Source organism: Panulirus ornatus, chromosome 5 (assembly GCF_036320965.1).
Source record: "Panulirus ornatus isolate Po-2019 chromosome 5, ASM3632096v1, whole genome shotgun sequence".
In the NCBI taxonomy this organism is placed as follows: Eukaryota; Metazoa; Arthropoda; class Malacostraca; order Decapoda; family Palinuridae; genus Panulirus; species Panulirus ornatus.
Window position 1 is genome coordinate 12,018,391 of NC_092228.1, and position 11,394 is coordinate 12,029,784.

Genomic DNA, 11,394 nt, shown 5'->3' on the forward strand with positions numbered 1-11,394 from the left:
CCATGGTAAAAATTTCTCCACACATGTACTTATTTAAGGAAGAGGCAATGGAAAGGGCATCAGACTCATAAAATGCTTGAAATTACACTTAAGATAACTTCTGTGCCCTTTGATAATTTTTTATAGTAACATTTATCCAAAATATGCTTAATTCACAGTTAATATATTATTTTTATTCAAGTAAGAATATACTTGATGCCATTTTTGCACTTTTTTCTGTAGAGTACTGTAATATTTAATGAAGTTCGTGTTTTACAGTCATCTCCCCGACTGGATGAGGATGAGGACAGCATCTCCCTGGCAGGTACTTGGAAGACAGCTACTACTTCCACCACCCGCTCTGGAGAGCACATGTTATCGTCCAGCTTCGAATGGGAGTCAGAAGATACAGAGGAGCGGAAGAAGCCAAGAGGAAGGTGGAAGGCAGTAGTGGAAGAAGAGGATGAAGAAATAGAAGACTTCAAGAAACCAAAAGGGAGGTGGCAGGCAGTAGTGGAAGAAGACGAAGATGAAACAGGAGAGCAGAAGGCAAAAGAAAGATGGCAAGGATCAGTAGAGGATGAGGAAGACATAACAGAACACAAGAAACTGCAAGGAAGGTGGCATATTGTAGTGGAGGAAAAGGAAGAAGATATGGAGGAACAGAAACAACCAAAAGGAAAATGGCATGTAGTAATGGATGAAAAGCAAGAAGAAACAGAAAAGCCAAATAAGATGAAAGGGAAATGGCAGGCAGTTGTGGAGGAAGAAGATGATAAAGAAGAAGGAAAAGAACAAGAAGAAAAACAAGAAGAGGAAGAAGAAGAAGGAGAAGAAGAAGAAGAAGAAGAAGAAGAAGAAGAAGAAGAAGAAGAAGAAGAAGAGGAGGAGGAGGAAGAAGAAGAAAAGGAGTAGAAGAGCAGAAGAAATCAAAAGGGAGATGGCAGGCAGTAGTGGAAGAGGAAGATGAAATTAAGGAACCTAAGAAAGGGAAATGTAGATGGCAAGCAGTTGTGGAAGAGGAGGTAGAAGAAACAGACAAACGAAAGAGAACAAAAGGAAGATGGCAAGCAGTAGCGGAGGAAGAGAAGGAGGATAGTGAAACATCTAAACCTCACATGTCGTCTCGGGAAGTAAAAGATGCCAGTAAGAGCTTTGAGACTGAAGTAACAGTGTCACTTACAGGATTACGGCAGGCTGGTAGGGACCTAAGGACGCGGCGAATCTCTGATACTCAGGTGAGGAACTTATACTTTTCATTGGTGGCACTAGTGATGGTGTTCATGTAATGGTAGATTTGGTTAGATGTATAAACACTGGTATGGTAGTAATAAGAGAGTGGGTTAAAGTGGTAGTCCAGAGGTAATGATGTTTCTGTTCATGTTGAGTCTTCAGTATTTTTGTAATTTGGTCATTTGCTAAAAAAAAAGGATGATTAAAGACAAATTGGAGGAAGAGGGTAGGAGACAGGAACACCAGTGGTGATATGGAAAGGAGAGATTGATCCATCAACAAGTATGTGAATGGAGCAGCAGGAGAGAGATTATGGGAACAAACTGGTTCCCAATGTTACACCTTATGCAAAGCTTTCAAGATATTGAGATGTACAACACAGGGCTTTCCAAAGTCTCCTGGAGAAGATGGCCAGACATTTGCAACTTAGGATGGGTTACCACAGGCAGATCTTGCCTTCTGAAAATAGCGCTGGTGATCTGAAAAAAAAAAATAAATGTAAGATCATTAAGGCATTGGAAGTTGAGAAAAACTCATCAAAGATTTCTTAGATTGTAGGATTCAGAGCAACAGGACAGTAGCTGAAACTGTTAGAATGATTATCGTCCTGTAAGACAGGTTGTAACAATGGATGTCGAAGAACACATTTTGGGTTTTAGATGAAAATGAAACAGAGAGGCATGCAAAGGCACCGATTGATGCTATTTAGTCTTTGTTTTTCTTGTTTCCAGGGAGAAGTGTTCATTGCATTGTAAAAAGAAGAGAGATTATTAGAAGCATAGGATTAGTTCAGAGTGCTTTAGGAGCTGTGGGAATATTGTCATTCAAAGTAGAGTTAGAGAGAGAAAACAAAAACAAAAAGAGTGATTGTACCAGATGGAGAAACAGCTATACAGTATCATCAATGCAGAAATTCGAAGAAACAGTAGATAGAGATGCTCGTGACCAAAGAGAAAGTTATCTCTGGGTGAAGAAGAATTACCACACTTTCTTTGGTTACAGTATTACTTCACCTCATGAATAATACATTTTAGTTGGATTGACTTTAGCCGCAGATGAATGTTGAATAGGAGTCAGAGGAGGGAAAGATTTTTCAGGCCCCATAGTGTCTGAATGACTTCAGAACAGGAGTGTTTCAGTAGTTGATTGAAAGAAGATGGTCTCAGAGGTAAGGGATATGTGTGCCCCCATTTTTGCAACATTAACCTCTGTTATATTCCCCCAACATACAAGAGCATCTCTTGAGGAGAGGCAGCATTGACAGTTTTCTTGTGTTAGTTTAGTTTTTAATGTTAAAGTGTCATTGTTGGCATTTATAGGAGGCAGCTGAAGGAGGTTTGGTGAATAGAGACATTTAAAAGAGTTTGATCTAATGAACTAGTCAGGGGCAGGATTGTGCAGCTATAACATAAAGAATTAGGGGTAAAAGGCAAATCCTTAGTGTTGAGGGAGTGGTAGTAACCATCTGGAAAATTGTTGAAGTGCTTGGTAATTTACTCCAGATCACTGAGCATGGATAACATGAGGGCTTCAAACCCTCCTCCTTCCCACTACCACCATCAGAGTGTGCCTGAGGGGCTAAATCATTCCCTACAGTGTATGTTGAAATATCCTATGTTGTGGACCTCATCTTGATGATGAGAGGAGGTCTCAGCCTCTTGACAGGATCGTAGATAGTCGGAGGGGGTTATGAAGTTTGTGTATAGAATTAGGTGAGCAGTCGCTAAAACAAAAAATACATTATTCAATGGGAGATAGATATTATCATGGGACATTAAATTTTGGAGATTCAGGGGCCCTTGAGGCATGCAACAGGTGTGTCACAATTAGAATATGCACAGACTGCTTCTTTAAAGCAGAATTGTGAGTGGATATTATAGTTGGAGCTGTGAAAGGAACTACTGAAACTTCTGAGAGAAGTAAGATATTTGGAGAGAGATAAGATAGATGGCATTCATCATGATGAAAGTTAGTGGAATGATCATGAATATAAAGGTGAACTGGATGGAAGGAGTTGGGTCTGTCAGAAAGGACAGGGTCTTGGGAGGGGCTAGCACTGCTGCTGCCTGATCCTTTCATTGGCAGGGAGCCACAGGTGATACTCCAGAGAAGCCTTGTACCTAGGATGTTGATAGTTAAAGGCCATAAACTTACTGGACTCCTTCATTTCTGTATTGAGTTGTTTATAATGAGAAACTGGAGAAGGAGGGAAAACTAAATATATATGGTAACAAATGAAAATGGTAAGTATATGATTCATTTAGAGGGAAAATGTTGAGGCTGGTCCAATAGCTTAGTTTTGACAAAACAGAAAGTAAGACCAGCAGTCTTGTCAGATGTGCTATAAGATGGTTTTGGGCACCACTTCAGTATTCATAGATTGGTTGTAATGGTGTTGGATGTGGTAATATTAATGGTAGTTGGTATAGTAAGGCTCGTGTTCTCAACAGCTGTGGTTGTATCGGTTGTGATAGGAGCTATTGATAGCCATGGTTGTAGTAATGATGGATGAGTAAGAGCTGTTGGTATATGGGGCATAACTGAATGTCATACTATAAGGGTTGGTGGTGATGGAGAGAGTCTCTTTATGGAATTGATGGTGGTGGTGACAGTGATGATGATGTCCATGGGGAGCTTGCATGTGATATTGAGGACTTATAGCCTGTACTGGTCTTACTCTTCTTTTCAGAATTATGTTATCAGATTAGTTGCTAGTATATAAGAATCAGTATATGGTATATAATTAGCACAGTGACATGCAGACTTACAGATTAAGGAAAAATTAATGGTTAGATTAGCATTTTATATTTTCAAGATATACAGAATACATTATTGGTATTCCATAAACATGATTATCAAAAATTGTAAGTTTATTATCAGTAGGATGCATTATGACCTTACTTATATTTGTATTGCAGGTGGAGTATGAGAGCTTTGGCCAGAGCAATAGAGATGAGTGTTTTGCCAATACGTTTAGCAGGACTGTGTATGATGATGAGGCTTTGACTGCAGGTCGACTCAGTCGGAACCCATCAATACGGACAGCTGCCTCTCGTGATGCAGATGACTCTTCTTGGCGGCGTGTAAGGGCCCTTCCATCCATGATGACAGGTGATCCATTGCACTCAGACAGGTCTCCAGATGTTTTTGTTCCAACAAAACGGACAATTTTCACTGTTCAGGGCGGAATTAGTAACCCTGAACATGCCCGAGCAACACCCACTTTTGTAGACAGCCAGGAAGATGATCAAGAGGTTGGCGTAACTCCATGGCATAGAAGCCACAGCCGCCCAGCCACTCCAGCAGAGATATGCAGCACGCCAACAACACCTTTGCAAGTCAGAAAAGATCATTGCTTAGATAATAGTAGCGTTCTTGAAGTGAACATACCCAAAGCTGTTAAGAAAGATAAAAAAGATAAAATCAGAGAGCAGAAAGCTTACAAAATATCCTCAAACCCTAAGTATTGACATACCAGAAAGCGTGGTAGAAATTAACCAGAGTGATAACTTGACTAAACAGACTCAAATGGAAGTAACAAACCTGGATCCTAAGTCAGATGAAGGAGCTGTGTCATCACATGAAGAAAATGAAGAACTTTCAGATACTATTCAAAAAGAAGAAACTCCCACTCAAGACAATAAAGTAGAAAACCTGACTCCTACCTCAGAAGGTTTGGAGGTCGTATTGTTCCTGCCAGATGGTAATCAGTATTCATCCCACCAACAGGTTCAGACACAGTGTCCTACCAGCATAGCCATCACTTCTTCAATGCTTCAAATGCCACCTTGCACAACTCCACCCATAGAATCTAAAAAGAAAGTCCTGGAGGCTGCAAATGAAGGTGTTCCTACAGTAAGGAATATAATCCAAAAGTTTAATCAGCGCATCACAGAAAATCAAGAGTTGCTTGGCAGTCCATTTCGATCACCACCCAACAGCCCTCCGTGGCAGTCTCCACGAACACAAAGAAAAATCTTAGCAGGCCTGATGGCTATCCATGATAAAGAAAATACTGACATCTCCCAAAGTGATGTTATGCCCACTCTCTCACTATCACCCCATTCTTTGAATCTTGACACCAACAGTGGTGTTCTTAAATCATTGAGTGCTTCAGTCATCGTTTCTAATTCTGAGGTTCCTCAGCAAGTGCAGCGATCTGCAAGTGGTCCCCTTGTCCAGGATAAGTCCAGCACAAACAATGGTCATGCCACAACCTCCACAGGACTTCTCTCGCCGCAGATGACTAAATTCAAGGACCCTGTTTCAGATGTTTGGAGTGTCTCGCCACCTGTCACCCCTGCTGTTAGTCCTGTGCCCACAGATGCTGACACTTCTTGTGATATGGACTTATCAGTAGAGGACACTGGACATCTCCTACATGATCGGATGACAGCATCACCTCAGCCTGAAAGCAGAAGCCCCACATCTCACCTTCGTGCACTCAGAATCAGAAAAGCCAAGGAGGAATTTCTTGCCCGTGGAGCTGCACCATTAACTACAGAACAGAGATTCAGTGGTTGTCATGACTCTGTAAAACTGAGACACAGAAGTGGCACTACAAGCACAGAAGATAGTTGGCGAGAATCAGATGAAATCTGTGCTGGTGGTTCATCACATCTTCCTTCACCAACTCCAACAGAAGAAAGTGCTCAAGATAGAGAGGAGATTCTGTACAAACCACCAAGAGTCACTTCTAGACGACGTAACATTCCAAAAAAAGAGTCATTCCGGAGGCAGAGTGCTGGCTGCTTGCTGGAAGAATCTGCTTCGCAATTACTTTCATCACAGGTTATAAAGTCTTCTTCATCTGGAGTATTAGGAAGTGGCAAGAGACATTCACGGTATTCAGTTGAATCAGAATCTCCAGATCGAAGAAAGGCATCTGTCGACCCATCTGTTGACTCAAGCAAATCTTCACTTGGAATATTTAAATTGTTTCGCCGCAGTAAAAATAAAGACAAGAAAGATATGCCCTCAGTACAGAGATTATGTCGACAGAGTTTGTTGGTAGATTTTGCCAATGGGAAAGGTCGCACAAAAAGTGCTTCTCCTCAGCCATACCTTGATTCCCAGCTTCATGCTTTGCCTGAAGTAGATGGTGAAGATGCTCCGGAGACTGCACGTTCCTCTACGACTCTTCCACGGGGAGGTTCTGGAGAGACCGTACCCCCTGCCCCTTCCCGCTCATGCCCTTCTTCTCCTGTTGCCCGGCATCGATCCCGCACAGCTAATTGGTTAGCCCGTGGACGTCAAATTTTCAAGAGTCGCTCCCCCTCACCTGGCAAGAAGCCACGGTGACACGAAGCATACAAACTTCCTCCAGATAATTTTATTCAGTGTTAAGTGAAGCTCCTTGTCATTGCAGAAATATGTACATTTTTCTTGCTGTTATGGAGTTGATATATGCCTTGTAAGAATGGTCGACCTGCGTTCTTGGAAAGTATTTAACAATAACTGACACCCAAACTCATTGTCATCTTTTGCGCATCCAGTGTTTAATTTTTTGTTCTGTGTAAAATTGAGGAAGAAATATCATGAACATTTCATGTCAAACTGTGATTACAAGGAATTGTGAATTCAAGAAATAAGAAGTTCGATCTTGTAAAAGGAACTCAGATTCGTTTTGATTTACAAATGTTGCTTGATATATATATATATATATATATATATATATATATATATATATATATATATATATATATAACCTTCATATCCCAAATCAGTGAACCTGAAATCCTTGGCAACGCTCGTCACTTATGATCGTGCTTTTATCCAACATTATGTAGCAATCAAGCCAGTGCATGCTAACTGCATTCAAAGCATCGTCCTGATCACCAGAAGAAACCGTCCATATCTCCTGTACCTTCGTCTGTGTGGGGGTGATGTGCGCTTCTGCTCTATTATGAACCTCCTGTGAACTGTTAGTTATATTCAGAAGAGTTACATGACTGTTGAACTTTCATAATAATCTCATAGGGTGTCTTGTAGTGTACGCTGTTCAGTGTAATTCCTTATGCAAAGGGAAATGCATTTGGTTATGGCAAGATTAATTTGAGGTAATTATGGTGATTGCTTATTAGTTCTGAGAAAAAGTACAATTGCTTAATGTATTATAACTGGTATCACTAAGTAGAAAATTTTTATTCCTGGGTGAATTGAAATGTTAACATTCACTGAAACCAGTTCCATACATCAGTACAATTGGTAATCCAGCTGTGAAAAGTAGTTCTTCAAAGGAGGAAGGATTTTCTGTTTGTAATGATTCGTGTAATATTTTAAATACCTCATTTTCATCATCGCTTGAAATGTTTCCTACCAGGTACAGCAATGTGTATGAAGGACCAAATCATGAAGTGTGTCTTGCATTGTTCAGTACTAACATGAATATGTCTGCTTAAGTGTTCACGCTAACTGTTCATATATGACAAGGAGCCACAGTACTGCTATGAAATGACCCACAGTGTACGTAAAAATCGTTACTACTGACCTAGTTCGACGACAGTTTTGTTCGCCATTGCTCTAGAATGGAGTACTCTAGTATTGTTCTTGAGTACTCTAGTATTTTTCACGTGTTTAGATATTCATCAGTACTCAGGTTTATCCATGAACATCCTGGTGTTGTTCATTAGTACTTTGGCATCCTTGATCAGTGCTGTGAAGATTTATATGATTATTCTGGTAATGTTTATTCTGGAGTTGTTCATCAGTCTTCTGCTCTTCATCAGTTTAATAATGTCCATTAGTACTATGGTATCAATAAACGGGGCTGTATTGTTTCTCAGCACCTTGGTACTAATATCATTATTTTGATGTTCATCAGTGTTCCTCATCAATACTCGGGTGTCGTTCACCACTGGTGTGGCAGTGGTTCTCATGCGTTTTCTGTTGTTGCTGGTTCATACTCTGGTATAATTTGCTGGCACAGATTTCATTAACTGACTCTTTCGTCACAAAACTCATTGGTACATTGGACAAGTGGAACTAGATCAAGGTAAGATCAATTATCATACTTGGAATATCTTCCTTAAGAGCCCTAGTTATTCTTTATGAAAAAGAAATTTGGTGTTTAAGTGTTGGCATCTGTGGGCCTTTTGATGGAATAGAGAAATAAGAACGAAAGTTAATTGACGCTAGCAGGATCCGTTTGGACACGAGCATATTCCTTCGTCTATGAAGATTGTAAAACTTAAATGACGTGAAATACTACTGTTGTATTTTTGGAATTAGTAAAAATAAAATCGACTTGTGAATAACAATGCCTGGAGTATATTGAGACCACTGCACTGCATTGTCTGACTGACTACTCTACATACTATGACTAACTATCTGTTCTGTATAAAAGTTTTTTGTATATACTGTATAATAAATGCAGATTTTTTTCACTCCATAGGCAAGATATGAGATATATTCAGAGCACGATGGCGATCTAATACACAATGAATTAGCCAAGGTTGGAGCCCAAATGTAAAAAGTTTTTTGTAATTTGTCTATCCCGTGTAAACGGATTCTAAAGTCTTATGTAAGCTTAAGTAAGGTATATAGATGTGTATATATTTTCATGTTAATAAAGATGGGGTATTATAGTATCCATGTGTATTTTCTGGTTCTTACTTAACTTAGCATAAGACTTGGAAAAAAAGAATGTTTGCCATTTAAATGTCTTGGTGCTGAACGATCATTACATATAATGTATCAACGTTAACATTTGTAAATAAATGCAAATTTGTATATACTTCATTAATATATTTAAACCTTTGTAATGCTTAACCCCTTCAGAAAACCTTATGATCCAGAACACAACTGTAAGACATTTGGGTGTGATAGTCTGATCTTTGTCAGGTCAAACCGTCATACCCAGTGGTCACATGGCTGTACTTATGTTGCCAAGAAATAATCCATGGGTAAGTGGTTTCACGATGTCGTACCTCAGATTTACTATGCACGGCGAAGACAACTGTGGTGTGTTAGACCAAATTAAAGGCAGTTGAAGGGTACCGGCTCAGCACCCCACAACCCTGGTGTATTTTTCTTTTCAAAAAAATGTGGCTCTGTTTAAGTTTCCTTCCCATTGTAAGTACACTCTGAATTAAACTAATACTAGATATTGGAGATTGGACGCAGCATTCTGCCTTGAAATTTCTGGGTAACCTTTAAACCCAAGAAAATGTTTCGACCTCGAATAGGTTTCCCTTTCGAAGAAATGTTTTGTTTCCTTTATGTACATTTCGTAGACTGGTACCGTAACGCTGGAGACGAAATACTGTTACAGTCGTTATCAACAAAGACAACAGCTTTAAAGACCTTTGGAAAGCCTATGGCTCGGATCAAGAGTGAGGCAGATGCCACATGGTGACCAGACAAGAGTCGGGGGGCTTGACACATATGGACCAATCAGAGCAAGGCAGCTGCCACATATGACCCCCCCCCCCCCATTTTTGTTCCTATTTACGTTCAGGTTTCTCCTTTCACACACAGTCTCAGACTGTCAACACCATCTAAAGTCTCTAGAATCTGCCACGAGAGCAGCATCATCTGCAAACTTCGTCTTTGGCCTTGACATCCAAAACAATCATGTAGACTTAAACTCTTTGGTAAAGTTTGGTTAACAATAACTTTTACTGTCTTCATATTACGTGTTCAGTGCACGAAGTAACGTGACCGTAACCTTTGATCCAACATCGAGTACTTACCAATTATAGGAATTTGTATGTAGTATGTGTAGTACACCTTGATTACTTATCCACTCCCGTAGCCACAGAATACGTACAAGATGGGAGCAGCAGCGGCGTAGCGAGACATACGCATCATAATGCAATTATTGTGTTTGTGATAATTTTGATGACTACTCTCTCTAAAACACAGACTTTTACAAGGTATCTCAATTTGGCAGACGCAGCCAGATTAAAAATAAAACCTTGAGTACTGTATTGCAGTCCATCCAAAAAAGATCCCTCAACTTCACCATATCTCTAGGTAGATCTGTAAAACCGCCCTCAAGAAGCATATTGATATCTGTAACGTTTATTCTGTTAACTTCATAGCACACAAATGGCTCGGTGTGGATTTAAGAAACTTGAAATTCAGTTCAGATTCCCCGCGTATCATTTTTTGAACGGCTGCAGTGATTATACAGATGATTGATTCATTCTTGTATGGAATACTGCAGACACATCTGAGGAGTATAGCTCCGCAGACTTCCTACAAAGAGTCCAAAGCAGTCTGACTTACTAACTTTCCCAGTTTATCGCAATGTGATTTAACGCTCATCGCCGCAGTGCTGGTTCACTCTCCCACTTCTAAAAGTTACCACTTGGGATTCTGCTCCCGAGAGCTGGCTGTCTGTGTTCTCAAGACGGTTGTAATGTTAATGCAAATATATCCCTGATAGGGTAAATCTATATTAACAATTACGTTCCGCTTAGCCTCTAAACCCGTACCTTCGGAAAATACGTGTGTACCACATTTTTTAGCGAGTTCATCGTGGACTGGTGTGCAGTAACTTCCATCTCGAGTGTTTTGTAATGGAATCGTGAATGAAAGTCACCTGAGACACGAGTTTATGTATATTTGTTGAATAACAGAGGTTTGTGTAAAATGGAGGTCCTTAGAGATGCAGAGTATCCCAGACTTTTTCCCATGCCTTTCCCCAAAGGTAAAATCTAATGAGTAAACTTTGTATGTATGTCTTCCTTTCACCATCATTCATTTTCGATTTAATGTGGTTAATCATGTACATTCAGCTTCGACCGAATCTGCATTTCCTGGAAGCTGTTACAGATTTGTTCTCATGTAAGGTCATATCCATCTTAGTAGGGTGTGAGCATTAGTACTGCTGGGGTCCCGAGCTTGAACGCACTTGAGAAAAAATTCCAAGTGAGGTAAACTTGCTGACCCGCATATTTTTACCTACCCCTTGTTAAATCCTGTCCCCCACCCCCTCCATAAACTAAAGAATTATCCCTTACCTTCAAACCAATCCAAATTAACAGTCTTGTATTTAAACACCCTTCATACCTTCATACTAACGAGAAAACTTTAAACAAGAACCATCAATATACATCGAACACTGGTCATAATGTAGCTGTACACTTTTAACTGGAGAAGATTTTTATAGAAGTGGAAGGCTTGACATTACAGCACAAGGAAGAAGGTATTGGAATTTCGCAAGCTGCTGCTACC

The 11,394-nt window shown here is 40.0% G+C and overlaps 2 protein-coding genes across 2 annotated transcripts in view; both read left to right on the top strand.

Moving 5' to 3' along the window:
- Positions 1-5,188, top strand: part of LOC139748775 (uncharacterized) — a 67,733-nt gene extending 62,545 nt beyond the window's left edge. The window contains exons 22-23 of the mRNA XM_071662209.1: positions 259-1,217; positions 4,131-5,188. Coding sequence (XP_071518310.1) covers positions 259-894 — 636 coding nt within the window. The 3' untranslated portion in view covers positions 895-1,217; positions 4,131-5,188. The remainder of the gene's footprint in view (positions 1-258; positions 1,218-4,130) is intronic.
- On the top strand, positions 4,608-8,947 carry LOC139748511 (uncharacterized). Its single transcript, XM_071661580.1, has one exon. The coding sequence runs from the start codon at positions 4,741-4,743 to the stop codon at positions 6,511-6,513; it is 1,773 nt and encodes a 590-aa protein (XP_071517681.1). The 5' UTR covers positions 4,608-4,740; the 3' UTR covers positions 6,514-8,947.
- The last annotated feature ends 2,447 nt before the right edge of the window (positions 8,948-11,394 follow it).